At 38.3% G+C, this 24,513-nt stretch overlaps 1 protein-coding gene across 1 annotated transcript in view; it reads left to right on the top strand.

The window, feature by feature from the left end:
* Positions 1-23,284, top strand: part of LOC124798234 (lamin Dm0-like) — a 30,977-nt gene extending 7,693 nt beyond the window's left edge. The window contains exons 2-10 of the mRNA XM_047261549.1: positions 4,183-4,315; positions 4,394-4,531; positions 5,706-5,888; positions 6,255-6,395; positions 6,475-6,680; positions 6,817-7,048; positions 20,324-20,545; positions 20,627-20,749; positions 22,063-23,284. Coding sequence (XP_047117505.1) covers positions 4,183-4,315; positions 4,394-4,531; positions 5,706-5,888; positions 6,255-6,395; positions 6,475-6,680; positions 6,817-7,048; positions 20,324-20,545; positions 20,627-20,749; positions 22,063-22,101 — 1,417 coding nt within the window. The 3' untranslated portion in view covers positions 22,102-23,284. The remainder of the gene's footprint in view (positions 1-4,182; positions 4,316-4,393; positions 4,532-5,705; positions 5,889-6,254; positions 6,396-6,474; positions 6,681-6,816; positions 7,049-20,323; positions 20,546-20,626; positions 20,750-22,062) is intronic.
* Positions 23,285-24,513: the final 1,229 nt, after the last annotated feature.

The raw sequence follows: 24,513 nt of genomic DNA, 5'->3' as shown, positions 1-24,513 counted from the left end.
CGTTTCCACCCATCGCATGAACTCACTTTCCCGGTATTCATGCAGATAGTTTTGACCCACCAGTAACAACTGCATATGCACAAATGACTTCAGGTTGGTGAAAGAGAGAGCAGCTTTTAGAAACCTGCAGAAAACATCATTCTTATTCCCCGTGGTATTCACCCACGCTCCAAGATGTCCGATTTTTACGAGTAAGTGTAGTGCTATGCCTGGTACGAAGCATCGGGAGAATGTGAACCCGAAACGCTTTACAATGTAGTTTCAAATGTGCTATTAAAACTGCACCCGTGTGTAGTGAAAAACTTTCTCCAGAACACACATTGCGTCGATTCCTTATGTAGTAATGATAGAATAATACATGGAAATTGTAGAACAAATATTTCAGAACATTTTGAAATGTTAGCGGAGAAACGACTCGTAGTACAAAACGAAATATTTCCCACCGATAAATCCAAGGTGATTGTTTCTAGGCACCAAGTAGAAGCGTCTTTGTCAGACGTTTACTACTCCCGAAGAAATTGGACGGCAAATATGTTCCCCTGGATTACATGATTAGGGTCGTCATTCTAGATAGAGCATCCAGGATGGAGTTCGGTCACTCTCCACAATAAAAGAATCATAAAGAATTGATAATCCGTACAGTCATAACAAATGGAAATGGCAGTGAAAAAGAAAACTACCGGCAGCTAGATTCTACCCAAAGACCTCTCACGTTTGAGATTAAGTGCTTACTCGCATGACCTGTTTACGCATATTGAAATCAGTATTGCCATGAGTCAAATCGGTGAGAAGTTCGTACGTTCTCCTTATTAGCATGCGTATTTTGACGGAAATTTCTTGCAACTATAAAATCCATTTAAATACGAAAGTGAAGCCAACGGAGAAAGTGCGACTTGCGTATCTGAAACTTTATGGGGTAGTAAGAGCTGTCGCCCTAAGCTTAGAATATATGAATTCCCACAGTTTTGATCCCATTAGCGCGACATTTCTGTGATGGTTTTTGTCCTCGCTTCGTTCTGAGCCACGATCAGATATACGGGAATGTTATAAAATTGCTGGGGCCACACACACTTAGTTAAGTAGCCGTTATGTTTTACATGACTGGATCGTATCATATTGAAGAAGATATCAGCATTATATCTTAATGTAGAAATGCCATTTGTGGCAGCGGTTAAAGCTTTATAAGTGAAAGTGTAAACCATACTGCTAAATTCTTGTAAAGAGATCATACGTTCGAAACTAGCCATTATTTTTATTTGGAAAAATGAAAATAATTTAAAATACTAAATTAAACGAGCAACGAGCGACCCGAACTCCACTTCCAGGTAGAGTAAATCGGATTTTGCGTGTTCACGGGATATGGGCCCAGGCTATTGATCCCTTTAACCTGCCTGCCTCTGCCGCTGTTCGTGCTGGGCGTTGCCCCACTTTCCCGTTACCAGCATTTTTCGGTGTTCCTAACTGTTAGTTGCTACTACTAAAGCTCAGCTCTCCCACGGTGAATCCACATCGGCTTGCTTCTTCACGTAGGAGGGGGTGGAAGTGTTTGCGAATAGCGAGAGATATATATATCTCTTTCCGGGGGATATACGGTGTGCTTACAGCTGCACGCGCAGAGAACGGCGTCGCCGCGTCCCCACGTTGCCACACCGACCCATATCCCTATCCCTGCTACGTTACCATTCGTGCCATAGGGAACTTAATATAGCAATACAAGGAATGAAGAGTCACAACAAAATGATAGCGCGGTGTCATAACTGAAGATGGTGTTGACACACAGATCAACAATGATAAGCGTGAGATGTGATGTGGGCTGGTAGAACTATGAACTCGTGCATACATACTGTTCGACTGATTGTGCTTCTACGCGATAGCGGAAGGAATTTGCATGTCGGGCGCGAACGAGTTGCCAGGCAACCGTTGAAACTAAGGTGACGTCACGGATTACCTAAGAGAAAGCGCCGCCGGTGGCGGCGTTCTTTACTTAGCGATGATGTCACGGCCCGCATTGGTTTGGTGACGTGAGCGTCGCTTTACTTTGTGGCCCGCTTCACCTTCACCCTCCACCTCCCCTTACATTCCTCTTGGAAATACTATGACAAATATTTTTAGCCATAGGGTAATACTCTTTAACACTCTCAAATTACAGAAACACCGTAACTGACCTTTAAACTAACTTTAGAAATTCGGCGAATCAGTTAAGCATCAGGAAATAGGAATGAGATTTAACAGCATCAGAAAAGAAGCAGATAAGACAATGTTTACAGTGAAGTAATCATTTGGCATGTGGACCACAGTGACATTGCAGCAGGGTTAGGATTAGGGTTTATCTAGTGTGTCTGTGGTTGCAAACTTGGGACAGCTGTATCTAGATTAGGAAAATATTGCAGCACCACCCCAGAAAGGCCCTGGAACGGTGGTCGCTAATTGAAAGTTCTTTTGACATGAAATTATTTCATGTAAGTAAACTGTGGGTGGGGGTGGCAGAGATACCGTGCAGGTAGACATTTGAATGAATTTGTTGTGATAAAATTAAGGGATTAGCATGTCATGGTTTTTGAGGCAGTATTAAGCTATAAGCAATTTTGAATGTGGGTTTGTCAGTGACACTGATTGAAAACAGTAGTTGATGCCCCTGCTGGAGACATCTGGTTCACCTCATAAGTTGAACAATGTTGTTGAAGGTTTATACTGGAAGGTGAGATTCCTCAACTGCTATTAAGGAATTGATCAGGGAAATAATTAAGACACTATTGTCATGAAGCTGTTTGCAAAACTATCCAGTCCATTGAAGAATTTTCAGCCTAAATGATGCAGCAGGCACTTGGTAGAGTATTTGAAGCACTTTAGAAACAAGTGCTCTGTTTGTTAAATAGCAGTTAACTTCATTTTCCAACTGTTAGATTGTTTGTGGAGAGTAATATAGGAAGGGAATTTGGTGAATTGTTAGTGTCAAAATGTCATTTGACAGAGTTAATAAAAATTGTAATTTTTATCTAACACTGTGGTCTGTTGATGTGAGACAGCAGTGAGTATTTAAATATTTGAGCTGTGGGGCCCTGCCTGCACAAAATAGAAAGTTAATAATGCTTGAAAATACAGTACTTTGATGTGTGAGGGTTTAAATAAATTAAAGTTGTTAGCTGTGAAATTGATGTTGAAATTTAATAATCCAAACCAGTTAGTTACCAGACTGATTGGTTTTTACATGGAGCTTAAGTAGTGTTACAAAGATGTTATGGTTACTGCTTTGATTGTTTCAATGAAGTATAATTAGACTTTTTTTCTTTGGTGTGATGCTCAAGACTTTGAAGTATTCACAACAGGGAAATAGCGAAGAATGGGATACGACCTGTCAGTTTTGAGCAACGTCGTCACAAGTTACCACTGACGATGCATTGCAGATGTAAAAGCATAGACGAATGTTGAGAAACAAAGGAATACTAATACAGAGAAAACAGATTGTGGACATACATCACATACATCCATTTTTCAAATGTGTTACGTATATTGCTTTTTGCAGTCCTAGTGCCGTATTAAGTTTACCTGTATAGGTAAGCTGAAGAACAAGACACTAGTGCTAGTGAAATCAAGAAAGGGACATACTTAACATTGCCATGCAGAACCTCAGATGACAGGTATATGTTGCATCCCACACTTGAGTTGATGACGACAAACATAATCAGCCATAATCCCACCCAGCTGTGAGAAACGAATCAGACAACATATCTACACCTAAGCCTCATTAGTCATCCATGTACATTGGAATAGATAAATCCGTACATACAAAGGAACAGCAAAAGGTAAAAATTATCCAGAATCAAAAAATTCGTCCAAAATCTCAAACCCCTAAGAATGAAAATAAGTACCTAATACATTGGAACACAAATGTTTTAAATTACAAGTGACAAAATGTGTGCATCATACCTAGCCCTGTCTTTTAACAACACATTTATTTCAATTTACAGTTATCATGCGTAGTTACAGAAGATACTTGATTTATTATCTTTTGCTTAAAATAGAGTATTAACTGACTAAATTATGGCGCTACTGATCAAAGCTGACGGGTATGCGCCACAACAGTGCTGTTATTCAGTTGGCTAACAGAGTTGACCTGTAGAAATAAATATCTTGCAGACTTCCTAATGGAAATTATGGTGATATTGATCTGTTTGTACCTAGGTTAGATCGCAAGTCGAAAGCATTGGCGGCTGCTGAGAAGAATCTACAACTCAATGATATGAGACTTAATGACTTGTCCAACAAATACAAGCAGGCAGAAAATGAACGGCTGAAAGCTGTTGAAGAACTAAGGGTTTGTATCACAGTATTTGTAATTTCAAATTTTGTGTGGTGGTGGTGATCACTAATTTAAAGATTTTCCTTTGTGCAGGAACTACAGAAAGAATGTGAAGCTCTCCGTAAGCAAATTGAAGAACACCGCAAACATCTGGCAGATGAAACATTACTAAGAGTTGATGCCGAGAATGCATTGCAAACATTGAAGGAACAACTTCAGTTCAAGGAGCAGGTTAGTTTGCTCCTACCATTTGCCACGTGCAATAAAATAATTTTGCATATATGAAGTTTAAATTAAGCAGATGGAGAAAATTGTAATCTGTATCATGGTTTCTATTTCTTATATAGTAAAACTTTGGGAATACACTTCTTATGGGTTTGTGTGTTCAGTGGGAAAATATTCTAAATTTAGACATAACTTCCAACGTCATTATGTCATCCTTCTGCAATATCGACTATAAAAAAAAGGGCATTACAGGAATTCACAATAACTAACATTTAGCTACCTCTAGCATTAAATACAAACTATTTGGGATATGGAACTTGCATGTTTCAGCAGAAACTTGGCAAGTCTGGTGCTTTGTTCCAAAGTGGTGTTGAAGTAGATTTCAGTACTATGGACAGTAGTTGTCAGTGAGATGACACCATGAAAGTGTAATTGCAATGTGTAATGTATTTAAGGAATGGATAAAAAAATTATGCTTCAGTTGTATTTCATGACAAGCACAGTTATGTTTATCAGTACCAACCATTTCATTTTTTTGTGTACTGACTGAAGCACAGCCTTGACATTTTTTGTTGTTTGATGACCTTACTTTTAACCATGTGGAAAACTGAAGTTGTTAATCTGGCTAGCAATTATTTTAAGTCTTGATGTTACTGCTGGGCCAACTGACATTTTTACTGCGTAAGACTTACCGCAAGACTATGCCAGATGTTCCAAATGTAGGCGTTGAATGTCATTTTGTACTGTGCTATCAGATTTTTAACACAGTCTTTGTTGTAATGTCTGCAAAGTAAGATTACATACTGTTTTTATGTTAGAGTAAAAATTATTTTCTTATAGTCACATTTGTATTCCATATTTTAAGTCTTGGTTAATTGATGTGGCTTCAGCACTAAATTTTGGTAAATTCCAAAATAAGCTTTAAACCTTCTGGATCAATACTTACGTTAAGCTTGGACATTTTATTGAGATTAAGCTTCAATTGCTCATACATTTATTAGATGGGTTTCAAAGATGTGGAGGTGCAGCCTTCTACACAAAGGTGTCCTCACAAGGGTTCGCTTTGTCTTCACTAGAAAGGAATTACTACCATTTTACCAAATGAAATCAATTTTTTGCATGTAGTTTGTACACAAATAGAAAATAAGTATAGAGAGTTTATAAAAAACATACTGTTTAGGTATTCGATCAAGAATTATCAGAAGTGAGAACACGGCGTCAGATTGAAATAAGTGAAATTGATGGAAGACTCACACAGCAATATGAAGCTAAGCTTCAACAGTCTTTACAAGAACTAAGAGACCAGTATGAGCAACAGATGAAGCAGAATCGTGACGAGATTGAAAGCTTGTATGAGAGCAAGGTATGTGGTACTTTGTAGTTAACTTTTTATTCTGTAATGTGCATTGTTTATCACACATTGTTTTACTAATCGTGGTAATTCTTGTGTAACATCAATTTGATGTTTTTAAATGGCAGCCTTAAATGTACAAAAGAAAATGGTTTACAACTGCTTCTTTGCAAGCAGTTCATTACTATTATTTTAATAATATAAAAATTTTATACAACAGTGGGATGGGTCAATAATAATTACTCATTTGCAGTCACAGTCTGGTGCTGTTGTGAGTTGTACCAACAAAGCAAAAGCAGTCTCATTTACTACACCTTTTTCTGTAAAATTACTGTATGTGGTTTGTAATTTTCTGATAGTGTAATAAATGACTTCTAGGTGAAGAGCCTACAGAATCAACTGCAACGCAACAGTGATGCTTCGTTGATGGCCGTAGATGAGCTCAGGCAGTCACGCACAAGAATTGAGGGCCTCAATGGCAGGATTGCTGAACTGGAGTCAGCTAATGCATCTCTTCTGGTGAGTCGTATCAACTGAAATGTATTGTGTACCTCAAGATAGTTCCTGGATGTATACTAAAGACTTTTCACTCCTACAGAGACGTTTGCATGAGCTTGAGAAACTGTTGGATGACGAGAGACTTAAGTTTCAACTTGACCGTGATGTATTGGAAAAGGAACTACAAGCCTTGCGTGATGAAATGGCAAATCAGTTGCAAGAATATCAAGACCTCATGGACATCAGAGTTGCTTTAGATCTGGAGATAGCTGCATACAGGAAATTATTGGAATCGGAAGAACAGAGGTGCCAGTTGTTTCCATATAAATTACCAAAACATGTATTTATCAGAAGTGCTTTATTTCAGATGTAATTTGCTTGCAAATTTCAAATGAAAATGTGGTGACCTTACGTTAATCCAATATTTCTGATACTGTTCTAGGTTGAACATAAGCCCAGGGCAGTCTCCCGCTTCTCCAGGGCGTGTGTCGAGAAGCACCCCACTGCGCAGAACTCCTGTGAGGGCACAAAAGCGCAAGCGCACTATGCTGGAAGAATCTGAGGAAGCCAGTCTTTCAGACTATAAAGTTAAGAGCAGTGCAAAAGGTGAAGTGCACATCACTGAAGTCTGCCCAGATGGCAGATTTGTCAGACTTCAGAATAAAAGCGGAAAGGTAGGTATTGACAGGAGGGAAGCAGTTTGCCTGCCTAAGCTGATGGAGGGTAAAAAAGTTATTCACTAATCTTAATTGTATTATTTGTGACAGTTGTACTCTCTTAGCAGCTTGTGGGCAGTAAATTGTATGTTAAGACTGTTAAATATGCAGCTGAATAATGCTAGCAGGAAATACTGGAAACACTGTGCAATATAGATGTTCTTTGTAGTTTACGGTTACAACACCTAAAATATTGTTGGATTTGATATTTGATTCAGTAGCGATTTGATATTATGCTAGTTCTTTTTGTTTGACCATTGCATTTGATGCCGCAGTAAGACAAATCTCGATTGTCCAATTCTTACTGGAAATAAGTGTAATAGTGGGTTATTTCATGTCAAAGGGACCAATATTAAAGTGTCTCCACTTCACCATCTCAAAATCTAATGAAATTTGGTGTGAAGGTTCTATATTGTCTTTTTATGGTTATATACCAAATTTCAGTTTAAGTATCTTCAGTAGTTGAATGTTTGGGGCCTTTTAATAATAGGCTCACTAACCTTCACATCACATATGAAGGTGCAAATGTGCAAAGTTCGCTAGATGTTTTAAAAGCTCTAGCAAACACTTGGTCATGTGCATTAATAAACATAAAGGTACAAGCCTCTGAAGTATCTGAAAGATTTGTTTTAAAATTCGCAACCCCAAGGTTTTACTGGCCACAGCTAGTTTCTGTATGAACCAATGGCACACAAACTCCATAGGTTATTCTCACCTGTGATGTACATAGGGATTAAATGTACTTCACTTTGGATGCCTAAATGAAAAGATACACATCTGCAAAATTGGCCAAAATTTCTATGTGCAAATTGTAGGTTATTTTTGGGGGCAATATCTGAACTTTCCTTGTTAACTTTAAGCTTTCAAGGGTATATTGTTTAATTTCTGGATCTTGCCTTTTGATGAGTAAGAATACCTTTCAAAAGTGGGGAAAATGGATTATCGACAAACATAGAAAATTTGAAGTTGTAAATAAACATATGTATAACTTGCAGTGTCTCTTAATGAGATTTTCCTGTGGCTCAGGGTAGGTAACTATGCCAACAATAAGAATTTTTATATTAGTTTTCTGTATAACATTACCTTGAAGAGAACGGTCCATTGACACCCAATCAACACGTATGTAGAAAACATCGTTGTTATGAAACACAATTAGCTCTTCACTCTCATGAAGTGTTGAATGCTGTTGAAAGGGTATTTCAAATTGATCCCGTATTTCTAGATTTCCAAAAGGCTTTTGACACTGTAAAACTCCAGGGGCTTGTAATGAAGTTGTGTGCATGTGGAATATCGTCTTATCATTCACTGGATTCGTCATGTCCTGTCACAGTTCATCGTAGTTGACAGAAAGAGTGAAACAGAAGTGATTTTTGGCTTTCCACAAGGTAGTGTTATAGTTTTTTTGCTGTTCCTTATTTACATAGATGTTTTAGGAGACAATCTGAGCAGCTGTCTCAGGTTGTTTGCAGATGATGGTGTCGTTTGACTAATAAGGTCATCAGAAGATAAAAACAAATTTCATAAGATTTAGAAAAGATATCCATATGGTGCAAAAATTGGAATATGTTGTGTAACGTGGCAAGGGCTCTAAATAATGAAAGGTGTGAAGTCATCTAAGTGTGCTAGAAGGAATCCATTAAATATTGATTACACGATAAGTCACGTCAAAGGGCCATAAATTTAACTAAATACCTAGGAATTAAGATTACAAACAACTGAAATTGGAAGGAACACACACAAATGTTGTGCGGAATGCTAACCTGACTGTTTTATTGCAGGACACTTAGAAAATATAACAGATCTAGTAGAGAGACTGCTGCACTATGCTTGTCCGTCCTCTTTTTAGAATACTGCTGTGTGGTGTGGGGTCCTTACCAGATAGGACTGACAGAGTACATAGAGAAAGTTCAAAGAAGGGCAGCATGTTCTGCATTATCACAAAATAGGGGAGAGTGTATCACTGAAATATACAGGTTTTGGGATGGAATCATTAAAACAAAGGCAGTTTTTCACTGTGGAGCAATCTTCTCACGAAATTTCAATTATCAATCTTCTCCTCTGAATGTGGAAATACTTTGTTGATGCCAGTCTACATACAGAGTAAAGATCATAATAACAAAATAAGGGGAATCAGAGCTCACATGGAAGGATATAGGTGTTCGTTTTTTCTGTGCGCTGTGATTGGAATAACAGAGAATTATTGTGAAGGTTGTTCAGTGAACCCTCTGTCAAGTGCTTAAATGTGATTTGCAGAGAATACATGTAGATGTAGATGGATATGAATGTTAGAAAACGTCATAAAATTCTCTTAACATTATGACAGTATTGTGAAAGTATAATTCCTACTCACCATATAGCAGAGATGCTAAGCCACAGAGCCACAACAGACTTATCAGAAAGTGAGCTTTTGACCAACAAGGCAAACATCGAAAAGAGGTGTGTGTGTGTCTCGATGGAGGCCTTGTTGACTGAAAGCTCACTTTCTGACAGTATTTTTGTTGTGCCTATCTGCAACTCGGCATCTCTGCTATATGGTAAGTAGAAACTATCCTTTCCGTAATATTCTTAAAATTATAAAATCTAGAAGACTGAATGGAATGCTATGTTGCCTTAGAATGTTTTAACACTAGAATGCGTGGTGGTGCATATATCCATTGTCACTTTTTTCCATTGGCCTTATAAAGCAGCAATATTTTATAGCTTTATCCTCACAATGATACATTACTGAATCATGCCACTTTCAGTTGTTGCTTTCGTTGTTGGCAATTTTCAAATGATCAGTTACCTATGCGGTTTCATTTTCCTTGTGACATTGTACAATTGTAGTGCTGAATGTTTGAATCATCAGTTGTCAGTAATCATTGTTGTAGCTGGAAATGTTGTAATAACTTGTGTATTTTATATACAAACAAGACAATCTGTTAAAAGTAAATTTAAAAAAATTGCGAGATTTTAAGTGAATGATTCGTATGAATCAATGTAACATCATTTAAGTTATGCTTCAGAACTAGCATGGAAAATTCAAAATTGCTTGTTATCAGTTAATAAATTATTGTATAAAATGAATAAAGACCCCCTTGCTCCCAGCTTCAACTTTGATGGATCTGGTGGAACTGATTGTCATGCCATCACCATTCTGTTATGGCCGAAGTCACATACGACCGGTTAAGGAAATGTCACCAATGGACAAGGAGCTTCCATGATTTAGATCTGTGCTTGATTTTACTGAAGATGCTCGAATTTGTTCATACTATAATGCCTTGTTGATGAGAAAATTGCAGTTCCTGCAGAAGACTTACTGCAATGCAATTTGGTAAAGAAAAATGCTAAACCAAGAAGGCTCTAACACCAGTAACCACTGCAGTGTCTGATGTATGTTGAAGTTACTGAATAATGAATTTTTTAAAATTCGTCAGAAGATTTAAGTGGCCCAAAAACTCATCCACCAGGTTAACCAAGGATCACCATCCAGTGAAGACATGGATGTTGGTGAAGCTTGCTTTACTGCTAATACTTCATTATCATCACTTCGAGAGTTACTATTAAAACTTCAGATCAGTAGAAGGGCTTCAACGGGATATATAGTGCAAAGTTCTTAAAGCCCAAAGCAGTGTTCCTAATGTAATTTCCACAGTTGCTATTGTGAGCCAGATACAAAGAAAAACAAAATGTCCTCACGTTTTGAGAATAAGTTTCTCATTTGTGCCCATGCAAAAAGGATTGTATTGCAGTAAGAATAAATGGGAAAAGATTCTCAAGCAGAAGCGCCTACTCTTTTGTATCCAGAAAGAATTGCTCATTGCATATTTTTAGCTATATGGAAATAAACTGAACTTATCAGAATTTTCTGAGCTCAGGCCAAAATGATGTAACGCAGTGGTGCTTCTGGATCTCATTCAGTATGTGTATACACAATTCAATAAAATGTCAAATGAGTGTTTTTGTCAAATGAATGTTGGTTTCAGTGAGGTACATCCAAGATGACTAAAAGATCAAGAGTGTATGAAGATTGGAATCAAGATTTTATGGTACAGTGTTGTGAGAAATGTCCAGAAAAGTTGCAGTAGATGCTCTTTTTAGACCATTTTGAATACAACCCTGAAGAATCAATGGAATGCAAGCAATGGATCCATACTGACACACATTGGAAACATATCAGAGCTGTCGAAGATTGCATGGAGTCACAGATTTTGAAAATTACTGTTTTAAGAAGCCATCACTTTGTGTCTAAACATCAAAGTTTATATCTTACGCAGCTAAAAGGAAACCATGCAGAACGTGAATTAATACCTGTGTGATCTGAGGTATTAGGGACTCACTTTCAGTATTTTAATAGTTATTACTAAAGAACCATCATGTCCTGTATTCTTAGCAAATCTTAAATTTCTCATTAGAGATTTTTACCAGTATCTTTTGATTGCATATTTATCTAACGTGAATGCAGCTGAATAATGCTAGCAGGAAATACTGGAAACACTGTGCAATATAGATGTTCTTTGTAGTTTACGGTTACAACACCTAAAATATTGTTGGATTTGATATTTGATTCAGTAGCGATTTGATATTATGCTAGTTCTTTTTGTTTGACCATTGCATTTGATGCCGCAGTAAGACAAATCTCGATTGTCCAATTCTTACTGGAAATAAGTGTAATAGTGGGTTATTTCATGTCAAAGGGACCAATATTAAAGTGTCTCCACTTCACCATCTCAAAATCTAATGAAATTTGGTGTGAAGGTTCTATATTGTCTTTTTATGGTTATATACCAAATTTCAGTTTAAGTATCTTCAGTAGTTGAATGTTTGGGGCCTTTTAATAATAGGTTCACTAACCTTCACATCACATATGAAGGTGCAAATGTGCAAAGTTCGCTAGATGTTTTAAAAGCTCTAGCAAACACTTGGTCATGTGCATTAATAAACATAAAGGTACAAGCCTCTGAAGTATCTGAAAGATTTGTTTTAAAATTCGCAACCCCAAGGTTTTACTGGCCACAGCTAGTTTCTGTATGAACCAATGGCACACAAACTCCATAGGTTATTCTCACCTGTGATGTACATAGGGATTAAATGTACTTCACTTTGGATGCCTAAATGAAAAGATACACATCTGCAAAATTGGCCAAAATTTCTATGTGCAAATTGTAGGTTATTTTTGGGGGCAATATCTGAACTTTCCTTGTTAACTTTAAGCTTTCAAGGGTATATTGTTTAATTTCTGGATCTTGCCTTTTGATGAGTAAGAATACCTTTCAAAAGTGGGGAAAATGGATTATCGACAAACATAGAAAATTTGAAGTTGTAAATAAACATATGTATAACTTGCAGTGTCTCTTAATGAGATTTTCCTGTGGCTCAGGGTAGGTAACTATGCCAACAATAAGAATTTTTATATTAGTTTTCTGTATAACATTACCTTGAAGAGAACGGTCCATTGACACCCAATCAACACGTATGTAGAAAACATCGTTGTTATGAAACACAATTAGCTCTTCACTCTCATGAAGTGTTGAATGCTGTTGAAAGGGTATTTCAAATTGATCCCGTATTTCTAGATTTCCAAAAGGCTTTTGACACTGTAAAACTCCAGGGGCTTGTAATGAAGTTGTGTGCATGTGGAATATCGTCTTATCATTCACTGGATTCGTCATGTCCTGTCACAGTTCATCGTAGTTGACAGAAAGAGTGAAACAGAAGTGATTTTTGGCTTTCCACAAGGTAGTGTTATAGTTTTTTTGCTGTTCCTTATTTACATAGATGTTTTAGGAGACAATCTGAGCAGCTGTCTCAGGTTGTTTGCAGATGATGGTGTCGTTTGACTAATAAGGTCATCAGAAGATAAAAACAAATTGCATAAGATTTAGAAAAGATATCCATATGGTGCAAAAATTGGAATATGTTGTGTAACGTGGCAAGGGCTCTAAATAATGAAAGGTGTGAAGTCATCTAAGTGTGCTAGAAGGAATCCATTAAATATTGATTACACGATAAGTCACGTCAAAGGGCCATAAATTTAACTAAATACCTAGGAATTAAGATTACAAACAACTGAAATTGGAAGGAACACACACAAATGTTGTGCGGAATGCTAACCTGACTGTTTTATTGCAGGACACTTAGAAAATATAACAGATCTAGTAGAGAGACTGCTGCACTATGCTTGTCCGTCCTCTTTTTAGAATACTGCTGTGTGGTGTGGGGTCCTTACCAGATAGGACTGACAGAGTACATAGAGAAAGTTCAAAGAAGGGCAGCATGTTCTGCATTATCACAAAATAGGGGAGAGTGTATCACTGAAATATACAGGTTTTGGGATGGAATCATTAAAACAAAGGCAGTTTTTCACTGTGGAGCAATCTTCTCACGAAATTTCAATTATCAATCTTCTCCTCTGAATGTGGAAATACTTTGTTGATGCCAGTCTACATACAGAGTAAAGATCATAATAACAAAATAAGGGGAATCAGAGCTCACATGGAAGGATATAGGTGTTCGTTTTTTCTGTGCGCTGTGATTGGAATAACAGAGAATTATTGTGAAGGTTGTTCAGTGAACCCTCTGTCAAGTGCTTAAATGTGATTTGCAGAGAATACATGTAGATGTAGATGGATATGAATGTTAGAAAACGTCATAAAATTCTCTTAACATTATGACAGTATTGTGAAAGTATAATTCCTACTCACCATATAGCAGAGATGCTAAGCCACAGAGCCACAACAGACTTATCAGAAAGTGAGCTTTTGACCAACAAGGCAAACATCGAAAAGAGGTGTGTGTCTCGATGGAGGCCTTGTTGACTGAAAGCTCACTTTCTGACAGTATTTTTGTTGTGCCTATCTGCAACTCGGCATCTCTGCTATATGGTAAGTAGAAACTATCCTTTCCGTAATATTCTTAAAATTATAAAATCTAGAAGACTGAATGGAATGCTATGTTGCCTTAGAATGTTTTAACACTAGAATGCGTGGTGGTGCATATATCCATTGTCACTTTTTTCCATTGGCCTTATAAAGCAGCAATATTTTATAGCTTTATCCTCACAATGATACATTACTGAATCATGCCACTTTCAGTTGTTGCTTTCGTTGTTGGCAATTTTCAAATGATCAGTTACCTATGCGGTTTCATTTTCCTTGTGACATTGTACAATTGTAGTGCTGAATGTTTGAATCATCAGTTGTCAGTAATCATTGTTGTAGCTGGAAATGTTGTAATAACTTGTGTATTTTATATACAAACAAGACAATCTGTTAAAAGTAAATTTAAAAAAATTGCGAGATTTTAAGTGAATGATTCGTATGAATCAATGTAACATCATTTAAGTTATGCTTCAGAACTAGCATGGAAAATTCAAAATTGCTTGTTATCAGTTAATAAATTATTGTATAAAATGAATAAAGACCCCCTTGCTCCCAGCTTCAACTTTGATGGATCTGGTGGAACTGATTGTCATGCCATCACCATTCTGTTATGGCCGAAGTCGCATACGACCGGTTAAGGAAATGTCACCAATGGACAAGGAGCTTCCATGATTTAGATCTGTGCTTGATTTTACTGAAGATGCTCGAATTTGTTCATACTATAATGCCTTGTTGATGAGAAAATTGCAGTTCCTGCAGAAGACTTACTGCAATGCAATTTGGTAAAGAAAAATGCTAAACCAAGAAGGCTCTAACACCAGTAACCACTGCAGTGTCTGATGTATGTTGAAGTTACTGAATAATGAATTTTTTAAAATTCGTCAGAAGATTTAAGTGGCCCAAAAACTCATCCACCAGGTTAACCAAGGATCACCATCCAGTGAAGACATGGATGTTGGTGAAGCTTGCTTTACTGCTAATACTTCATTATCATCACTTCGAGAGTTACTATTAAAACTTCAGATCAGTAGAAGGGCTTCAACGGGATATATAGTGCAAAGTTCTTAAAGCCCAAAGCAGTGTTCCTAATGTAATTTCCACAGTTGCTATTGTGAGCCAGATACAAAGAAAAACAAAATGTCCTCACGTTTTGAGAATAAGTTTCTCATTTGTGCCCATGCAAAAAGGATTGTATTGCAGTAAGAATAAATGGGAAAAGATTCTCAAGCAGAAGCGCCTACTCTTTTGTATCCAGAAAGAATTGCTCATTGCATATTTTTAGCTATATGGAAATAAACTGAACTTATCAGAATTTTCTGAGCTCAGGCCAAAATGATGTAACGCAGTGGTGCTTCTGGATCTCATTCAGTATGTGTATACACAATTCAATAAAATGTCAAATGAGTGTTTTTGTCAAATGAATGTTGGTTTCAGTGAGGTACATCCAAGATGACTAAAAGATCAAGAGTGTATGAAGATTGGAATCAAGATTTTATGGTACAGTGTTGTGAGAAATGTCCAGAAAAGTTGCAGTAGATGCTCTTTTTAGACCATTTTGAATACAACCCTGAAGAATCAATGGAATGCAAGCAATGGATCCATACTGACACACATTGGAAACATATCAGAGCTGTCGAAGATTGCATGGAGTCACAGATTTTGAAAATTACTGTTTTAAGAAGCCATCACTTTGTGTCTAAACATCAAAGTTTATATCTTACGCAGCTAAAAGGAAACCATGCAGAACGTGAATTAATACCTGTGTGATCTGAGGTATTAGGGACTCACTTTCAGTATTTTAATAGTTATTACTAAAGAACCATCATGTCCTGTATTCTTAGCAAATCTTAAATTTCTCATTAGAGATTTTTACCAGTATCTTTTGATTGCATATTTATCTAACGTGTTCAGAACAATATTTTGTGTTGTATTGAGGCAATCTTCACCAGTCTCACCTTATGGCTTCCGTTTTGATTTTGTTACCAGAATTACTAATTTTTTGAGCTTAAATACAAACTTTCAGGCTTTACTCAGTATTTTAACTGGATGGGGTAGTCTGATGTTTTGATTCAACGGCAGGTCTTGCCTTCTGTTGAATGCAGTCTTTGTATCAGTGGTGACCCATGAAATTTTGGAGTATTTTGCTAGGGCCTTATGTCCTTTCCTTGAAGGCACTTTAAAATATCAATGCCATTACATTACTGACAAGTTGTACGAGGGTCAGTCAAAAAGTAATGCCTCCTATTTTTTTTCTACGTTTGTCAGGAAATTTAAATGCAATTACATAGGTTGAAAACCACAACATTGAGGATCATTTTGTCATTTTTCAATGTAATCTCCGCCCATCTCTACAGTTGTGGTCCATCTTTGAACAAGGGCATGTATCCCAGCACGGTAAAAATCACAGCTCTGCTTCCTAAGCCATTGACGCACGGATGTTTTGACGGCCTCCTCATCTTCAAAATGAATCCCACGATGAGCTTCTTTTAGTGGCCCGAACAGATGGAAGTCTGATGGTGCCAGGTCAGGGCTGTATGGGGGATGAGGCAAAACTTCCCATCCAATTTTGACAATCTCGTCAGAGGTGTGACGACTGGTGTGTGGTCTTGCATTGTCATGCAAAAGAAGAACATCTGCCAGTGATTTTGTTGGGCGAACTCGCTGAAGACGTGCTTTAAGTTTGTTGAGGGTTGTGACGTATTGAACAGAATTTATTGTGCACCCCTGCTCCAAAAAATCAACCAGAATCACACCCTCTGTATCCCAGAAAACTGTTGCCATAACTTTCCCTGCCGATCGCACAGTTTTGAATTTGTTCTTCCTCGGCGAGCTTGTGTGACGCCACTCCATTGACTGCCTCTTTGATTCGGGTTCAAAAAAATGCACCCATGTTTCGTCCCCGGTCACAATTTTTTTCAGAAACTCATCTCCCTCCAAACGGAAGCGCTGCAAGTGTTGGGAGGCTATTGTTTTCCTTGCCTCTTTATTCTGATCGGTTAACATTCTTGGAACCCACCGTGCACAAACTTTTGAGTACCCCAATTGTTTAATAATCGTGATCACACTGCCTTTACTAAGAGAAATAATGCGACACACTTCATCTGCAGTCACCCGATGGTCACCACGAATGATGTCATCAACTTGCTGAATGTTGTGTGGAGTCACTGCACTCACCGGCCTGCCGCTCCGCTTTTCGTCAGTCAACGGTGTTTGCCCTTTAGCTTCCTTACGACGACGAACCCATCGTCTAACAGTGCTGACATCCACTGTCACAACACCATACACCTTCTTCAGTCTTTCATGAATGCGTATGGGCGTTTCACCTTCTGCATTCAAGAATTCAATCACACAACGCTGTCTCAAACGAACATCGATGTCGGCCATCTTACAAACTTCTGCTGTGCTGCCACCTGTTGACACAGAAAGTTACTACTGCAGTGGATTGCAGAAGAAGGTTTGAGGAATGGCGCCAAATTCAAATTTTTCACTTAACTTAATTTCTTTAAGTAGAAAAAAAATGGGAGGCATTACTTTTTGACCGACCCTCGTACTTCAAATTAGCATTATTAAAATTATACAAAGGGCTCCAATTTGTCTTGGATACATGAATTTGTCTGAATAGCTAAATATTAATTGTTCTAAATTCTCTACAGTGCAGCTTTTTAATTCTCATAAATAATAGGACTGTTAATAATGAGCCTTTGTCCACCATAGTTGGACAATTCTGTGCTTGACTGTTAAATTAACAATGTTCATATGTTTTCGCATAACACACTCTTATAAACCTATGAATATAATTTATGATATCAGTATAATAGAGGGAAACATTCCACGTGGGAAAAATTACATATAAAAATAAAGATGAGGTGACTTACCGAACGAAAGTGCTGGCAGGTCGATAGACACACACACACAAAATTCTAGCTTTCGCAACCAATGTTTGCCTCATCAGGAAAGAGGGAAGGAGAGGGAAAGATGAAAGGATGTGGGTTTTAAGGGAGAGGGTAAGGAGTCATTCCAATCCCGGGAGCGGAAAGACTTACCTTAGGGGGAAAAAAGGACAGGTATACACTCGCACACACGCACATATCCATCCACACATACAGACACAAGCAGACATATTTAAAGACAAAGAGTTTGGGCAGAGATGTCAGTCGAGGTGGAAGTGTAGAGGCAAAGAAGTTGTTGAAAGACAGGTGAGGTATGAGTGGGGGCAACTTGAAATTAGCGGAGATTGAGGCCTGGCAGATAACGAGAAGAGGGGTATACTGAAGGGCAAGTTCCCATCTCCGGAGTTCGGATAGGTTGGTGTTGGTGGGGAGTATCCAGATAACCCGGACGGTGTAACACTGTGCCAAGATGTGCTGGCTGTGCACCAAGGCATGTTTAGCCACAGGGTGATCCTCATTACCAACAAACACTGTCTGCCTGTGTCCATTCATGCGAATGGACAGTTTGTTGCTGGTCATTCCCACATAGAATGCATCACAGTGTAGGCAGGTCAGTTGGTAAATCACGTGGGTGCTTTCACACGTGGCTCTGCCTTTGATCGTGTACACCTTCCGGGTTACAGGACTGGAGTAGGTGGTGGTGGGAGGGCGCATGGGACAGGTTTTGCACCGGGGGCGGTTACAAGGATAGGAGCCAGAGGGTAGGGAAGGTGGTTTGGGGATTTCATAGGGATGAACTAACAGGTTACGAAGGTTAGGTGGACGGCGGAAAGACACTCTTGGTGGAGTGGGGAGGATTTCATGAAGAATGGATCTCATTTCAGGGCAGGATTTGAGGAAGTCGTATCCCTGCTGGAGAGCCACATTCAGAGTCTGGTCCAGTCCCGGAAAGTATCCTGTCACAAGTGGGGCACTTTTGTGGTTCTTCTGTGGGGGATTCTGGGTTTGAGGGGATGAGGAAGTGGCTCTCGTTATTTGCTTCTGTACAAAGTCGGGAGGGTAGTTGCGGGATGCGAAAGCTGTTGTCAGGTTGTTGGTGTAATGATTCAGGGATTCCGGACTGGAGCAGATTCATTTGCCACGAAGACCTAGGCTGTAGGGAAGGGACCGTTTGATGTGGAATGGGTGGCAGCTGTCATAGTGGAGGTATTGTTGCTTATTGGTGGGTTTGATGTGGACGGACGTGTGAAGCTGGCCATTGAACAGGTGGTCAACGTCAAGAAAAGTGGCATGGGATTTGGAGTAGGACCAGGTGAATCTGATGGAACCAAAGGAGTTGAGGTTGGAGAGGAAATTCTGGCGTTCTTCTTCACTGTGAGTCCAGATCATGAAGATGTCATCAATAAATCTGTACCAAACTTGGAGTTGGCAGGCCTGGGTAACCAAGAAGGCTTCCTCTAAGCGACCCATGAATAGGTTGGCGTACGAGGGGGCCATCCTGGTACCCATGGCTGGTACCTTCGTAACCTGTTAGTTCATCCCTATGAAATCCCCAAACCACCTTCGCTACCCTCTGGCTCCTATACTTGTAACTGCCCCCGGTGCAAAACCTGTCCCATGCACCCTCCCACCACCACCTACTCCAGTCCTGTAACCCGGAAGGTGTACACGATCAAAGGCAGAGCCACGTGTGAAAGCACCCACGTGATTTACCAACTGACCTGCCTACACTGTGATGCATTCTATGTGGGAATGACCAGCAACAAACTGTCCATTCGCATGAATGGACACAGGCAGACAGTGTTTGTTGGTAATGAGGATCACCCTGTGGCTAAACATGCCTTGGTGCACGGCAAGCACATCTTGGCACAGTGTTACACCGTCCGGGTTATCTGGATACTCCCCACCAGCACCAACCTATCCGAACTCCGGAGATGGGAATTTGCCCTTCAGTATATCCTCTCTTCTCGTTATCCGCCAGGCCTCAATCTCCGCTAATTTCAAGTTGCTCCCACTCATACCTCACCTGTCTTTCAACAACTTCTTTGCCTCTACACTTCCACCTCGACTGACATCTCTGCCCAAACTCTTTGTCTTTAAATATGTCTGCCTGTGTCTGTATGTGTGGATTGATATGTGTGTGTGTGTGAGCTCGAGTGTATACCTGTCCTTTTTTCCCCCTAAGGTAAGTCTTTCCGCTCCCGGGATTGGAATGACTCCTTACCCTCTTCCTTAAAACCCACATCCTTTCATCTTTCCCTCTCCTTCCCTCTTTCCTGATGAGGCAACCGTTGGTTGCGAAAGCTAGAATTTTGTGTGTATGTTTGTGTTTGTTTGTGTGTCTATCGACCTGCCAGCGCTTTCGTTCGGTAAGTCACCTCATCTTTATTTTTGTATGAATATAATTTGATAGTTGTATTTGGACTGACAGTCAATATTTTTCCACTGTAAAGAGAAGACTATATATTTCTGTCTTTTCACAGGAAGTGAATTTGAGTGGCTGGCAACTGATAAGACGTGCAGGTGATAATGAAACAGTTTTCAAATTTCACCGTAGTGTTAAAATTGAGGCTGGTGCTACCATCACTGTGTGGTCATCAGATGTAGGGCAGACACATGAGCCACCGAATAATATTGTGATGAAAGGACAGAAGTGGTTTGTTGGGGAAAGTATGACTACTACACTTTTGAACAACCAAGGAGAGGTACTGAATCTTGGTTACTAGTACAATATTAAATAGTTAGCTAATGTGTATTACGTAAAATAAAACTTCTGCATTTTCCAGGAAATGGCAGTCAGTGAGCGCAAACGCCAAATATTGACCAGTTCATCATCCCATCATAGGGAAATCTCTTCTGGTTATGGTCACCATAGAACTTTTGATGGTGAAGAACTATATCACCAGCAGGTATTAAATATTTGATACTTTGTAGTTAATAAATGTCAATTGTGGAACTGCATACCTACTTTCAAGTAAGATGTCAGCCTTTACAGTTCTGGATTTGGGGGGGGGGGGGGGGGAGGAGAGAAGTCCAAAATCTGAAGCCTTCTTTTTCTGTAACTGTACACCAACTATGTAGTGAGTAGCAGTCTCTTTTCCTTGTTATTGAGCTAAAGTAGAAAACATTTGAAAATGCAGGAAAATAGCCACTTGGGATAAAGTTTACTTTATATGTTTTAGTGTCCCAAACATACAAGCTACTAAAGTTTTGTAAAGACATTGATAAGCTTCCCAGAGTGTCACATCTGGTTTTCATTAGTCAGCAGAATCCACATTCCCTAAAAGGTAATTGTGATTTTAGATAAAGTAAATCTGAGGAATGACCTGATATTTTATTTGTCTGTAAACAAAAATTGGCTGATTAGTTGGAAGATTACTGCTCAACAATATGGTACTTAAGCATGTCACCTATGCATTCTATGTATATGTGACTGCTGGATGACAGCTGATGAACACAGCATGGAAGTTACGGATCTGTAACATGTCCAGTTAGATACTCAGGACAGATTGTAGTGTATTTGTGGAGTAGAAATGATTGGCTGTTAAGTTCATTTTGTGTGTCCTTTAGTATTAACATCACCTTTCTTCGCCAATTAACATAAGTCTTTCTGATGTAAATTTGAGAGGGACTTAATGTTTAGCCACTATAAATTAAATGTAGCCTTGTAATATTAAAACTGTTAGAACACACAGTAATGGACTCAGTTAGTATCCCACTGTACCAACAAATAAGTTAGCACAATCCTCCCCTGGCCATCCAAAATAAGATTTTCTGTGGTTTCCACAAATAAAGGCAAATTTCAGGATAGCTCCTCAAACTAAAGCACAGTATTTCCTTCCCTGTGCTTATCATAGCTTCCCCTCAGCCTCATGATTTTAACATAAGTTTAATCACACTTTCAAAATGTAAGTTTTTAAATATTGTAGCAATGGTGTATTTGGGTACTTCATATTTCCACAATCACTTGTCCTCAGACAGTCATAAAATATTTGTCAGGAAAAGTACTCTTCTACAATCTGCATCTCCTCTAGATGTAAGTGTACTCATCAGTATTTAGACTGACAGTGACTTGAGTTCCCTATTAGTTTGTTCAGTGTGAACTGGAGTTAGAAAATAATTTTCCACTAGATCCTTCCCTTGCAATGTTTTCTCTGTACCCATTGCAAGTAACTTCTAAGTTACATTCAAATATTCCAGCAAGATTTCTTCTTTCTTTCAGGGTGATCCGCAAGGAGAAGATAGATGCCGGATAATGTGAAGATGGGAGCTGTGAATGTCTAAATTTAGATAGATCCCATGAGAGATGGAAAATACCCTGCAAGAAGGGTGCATTAGGTCTCTAATTTTATTTGGGAAAAAGGAAATGTTTATAAAATGTATGAATTAACGGTTGGTGCTCTAGGGATGTTTGGACTGACCTGGATAAGCTTTTTTGTTGTGTGGGCTCTTGTGGTAAAGTATATGGGAGTGTGCTGGTGCCCATGATAGTCTGACTCCTTTATGCCGGGTGTTCACACAAGTACAAAATACTGTGCATCATCATTCATTTTCATGATAGTGCTGTCAATACGTTTTTGATGTTTTTTGTGTGTGTAGCATAGATTTTGTATTGAAATTGAAACATATTTATAAGCATTTGACTCATAAGTATCTTCATTCCCCATGGGATAATTTATTATACAGCACAGAAACTGTGCTGATTACATATACTTCTGTAATTTATTTGCATTGTTCCTTGCCCAGTAATTTAATAATACGGAACTTATTTTTGTACTGACTTAAATACTGTAGGCCTCCCTTAGGCTCTGTGAATTGACAGTGGCTCAAGCTCAGTATGATGATTTGAGCCGCCCTGCAGGCAGTCCATATCATCCCCCATATTTCCTTCCAAGTGTATAACATCACCTAAACTTTCCAGTTTCATTTCATTTTAATATTTTATTGTACTCATTCTCATTTCATATGTAACTTTGTTGTTAATATTTGTAGAACTTTTCTGAAAGTTCCATACTTTTAAGAGTGAAGATCAAAGTGCAAGTGAAGTTTTCAGCCTATTTTAGTCACTTTGATAATAGACTACTTTTAATGGTTTTTGAATGTGCAGAAAACATTGATTTGATGGTCAATAGTTTACAAAAAGACGCTTCAGTTGTGCTGTACTATTTGTATACATCCATAACTTTTGTGTTTGGATAATATTGTTTTGGAAAAGATTTTATCTCTAAATATCAAACATTCCCTTGCACTTATTATAGTAAGAATATTATAGTATAATGACACTTCTATCTGCCTGAAATGCTTCACGGGGATGGAATTGTGATAAGAGATAATTATTTGCAAACTTGAAATGTTAACAAAGCCACAATATTCTTTATACTAACAATATTTAACAGATGCACGTTAAGGTGGATTTATAATGAAAAATAAAACTATCACACCAATGTGCCTTCAGTATTATTCAGTTTTCCTAATTTTTATTTTTGCAGTATAGGAGAGCCACTTTTTAGGGTATTTCTTCAGAACTGATGTCTTAATTGTAAACATGATTTGTCACAATTATTGAAGGTAGGTTTCTCTTGGCTAAAGTCTCAAACTAATTTTGTGAGCAGTGAAAAGCAAATCAGAAATTCAAAGTAAAAGATCAAATTTTGAATAAGCTAACACGTCATGTTTTTGTTTGTAGCACAGTGTTGAATTTGTATGATATGTTTAATTACTGTACCATGTTCTGTGTTTGAAATGTTGCCACTGTTGTTAGATATAAGGAATGAATGCAGTTGGAAAATTTATTCATGTTGATCAAGTAATGTGGTAATAAGACAAGACAGCAGTTGTGTATTGCAACAACTGATCTGTTTTAATGATTTGTCACTTAAGTTGTGCCATACGTATGTTATTGGTTGAGTGAATGCATGCCAGGAAAATATTTTCAGGTGGATGTACCAAAAAATGTGTTGCATTACTAATTTAAGTTTCTATATGGTGGATGTATTCCCAATTTTGTTGTAATTGCTTCAGAAGTGAAGAAATGTAGATTAGTTGCAAGGGCAGTACTGAAGACAAGTAGCAGTTGTCAAACCCCTACAAGGTGCCAGTTCATTGAGGTTGAAGTGTTTAGCAGAGAATGTAATTGGTAAACTTAAGTACCGCTAATACTGAGGAGGAGCTGCTTCTGTATATTACCTTGGAGTTTTCAAACTGTGCAGAGATCAAATCCTTTACTTTATTTTGTAAAGTGTTTCCTGTACTTGTTTGTCTGTAGATACGGGAACCGAGTACTGCTGAAATCAAATTGTACGATATGCGTAATAGCCTAGTATTAAAATATTTCTAAAGTGGAAAAAGTTTTGCAGAAGGCCAAATCATGGGAAAATTAGCAAGTGCTGACAGTCATACTGATACCTTGTATCAGCTTCCCCCCAAATTTGTTGCAAATGAATTAAAGGGAAACTTCATACTAAGTTCACTCTTCTTCATAAGTCATTTCTTGTGACAGCATCAAAACTCTTAACCCAGTATACTCTGTATTACCTGCAAGTTCTGTTGGCCTGTTGATGGAGGATACAAGTATTAATGAGTTGAGTGTGCTGCAAACCCTATTCATGATTTTAGATCTGTCACAGGCAAAGATTAAAAAAGAACATTATTAATATCTGCTGAAGTTACTTTC

The sequence above is a fragment of the Schistocerca piceifrons genome, chromosome 5, assembly GCF_021461385.2.
Source record: "Schistocerca piceifrons isolate TAMUIC-IGC-003096 chromosome 5, iqSchPice1.1, whole genome shotgun sequence".
NCBI classification, from domain to species: domain Eukaryota; kingdom Metazoa; phylum Arthropoda; class Insecta; order Orthoptera; family Acrididae; genus Schistocerca; species Schistocerca piceifrons.
Note: the sequence above shows the minus strand (reverse complement) of the source record. Positions and strands in the feature narration are given on the sequence as shown.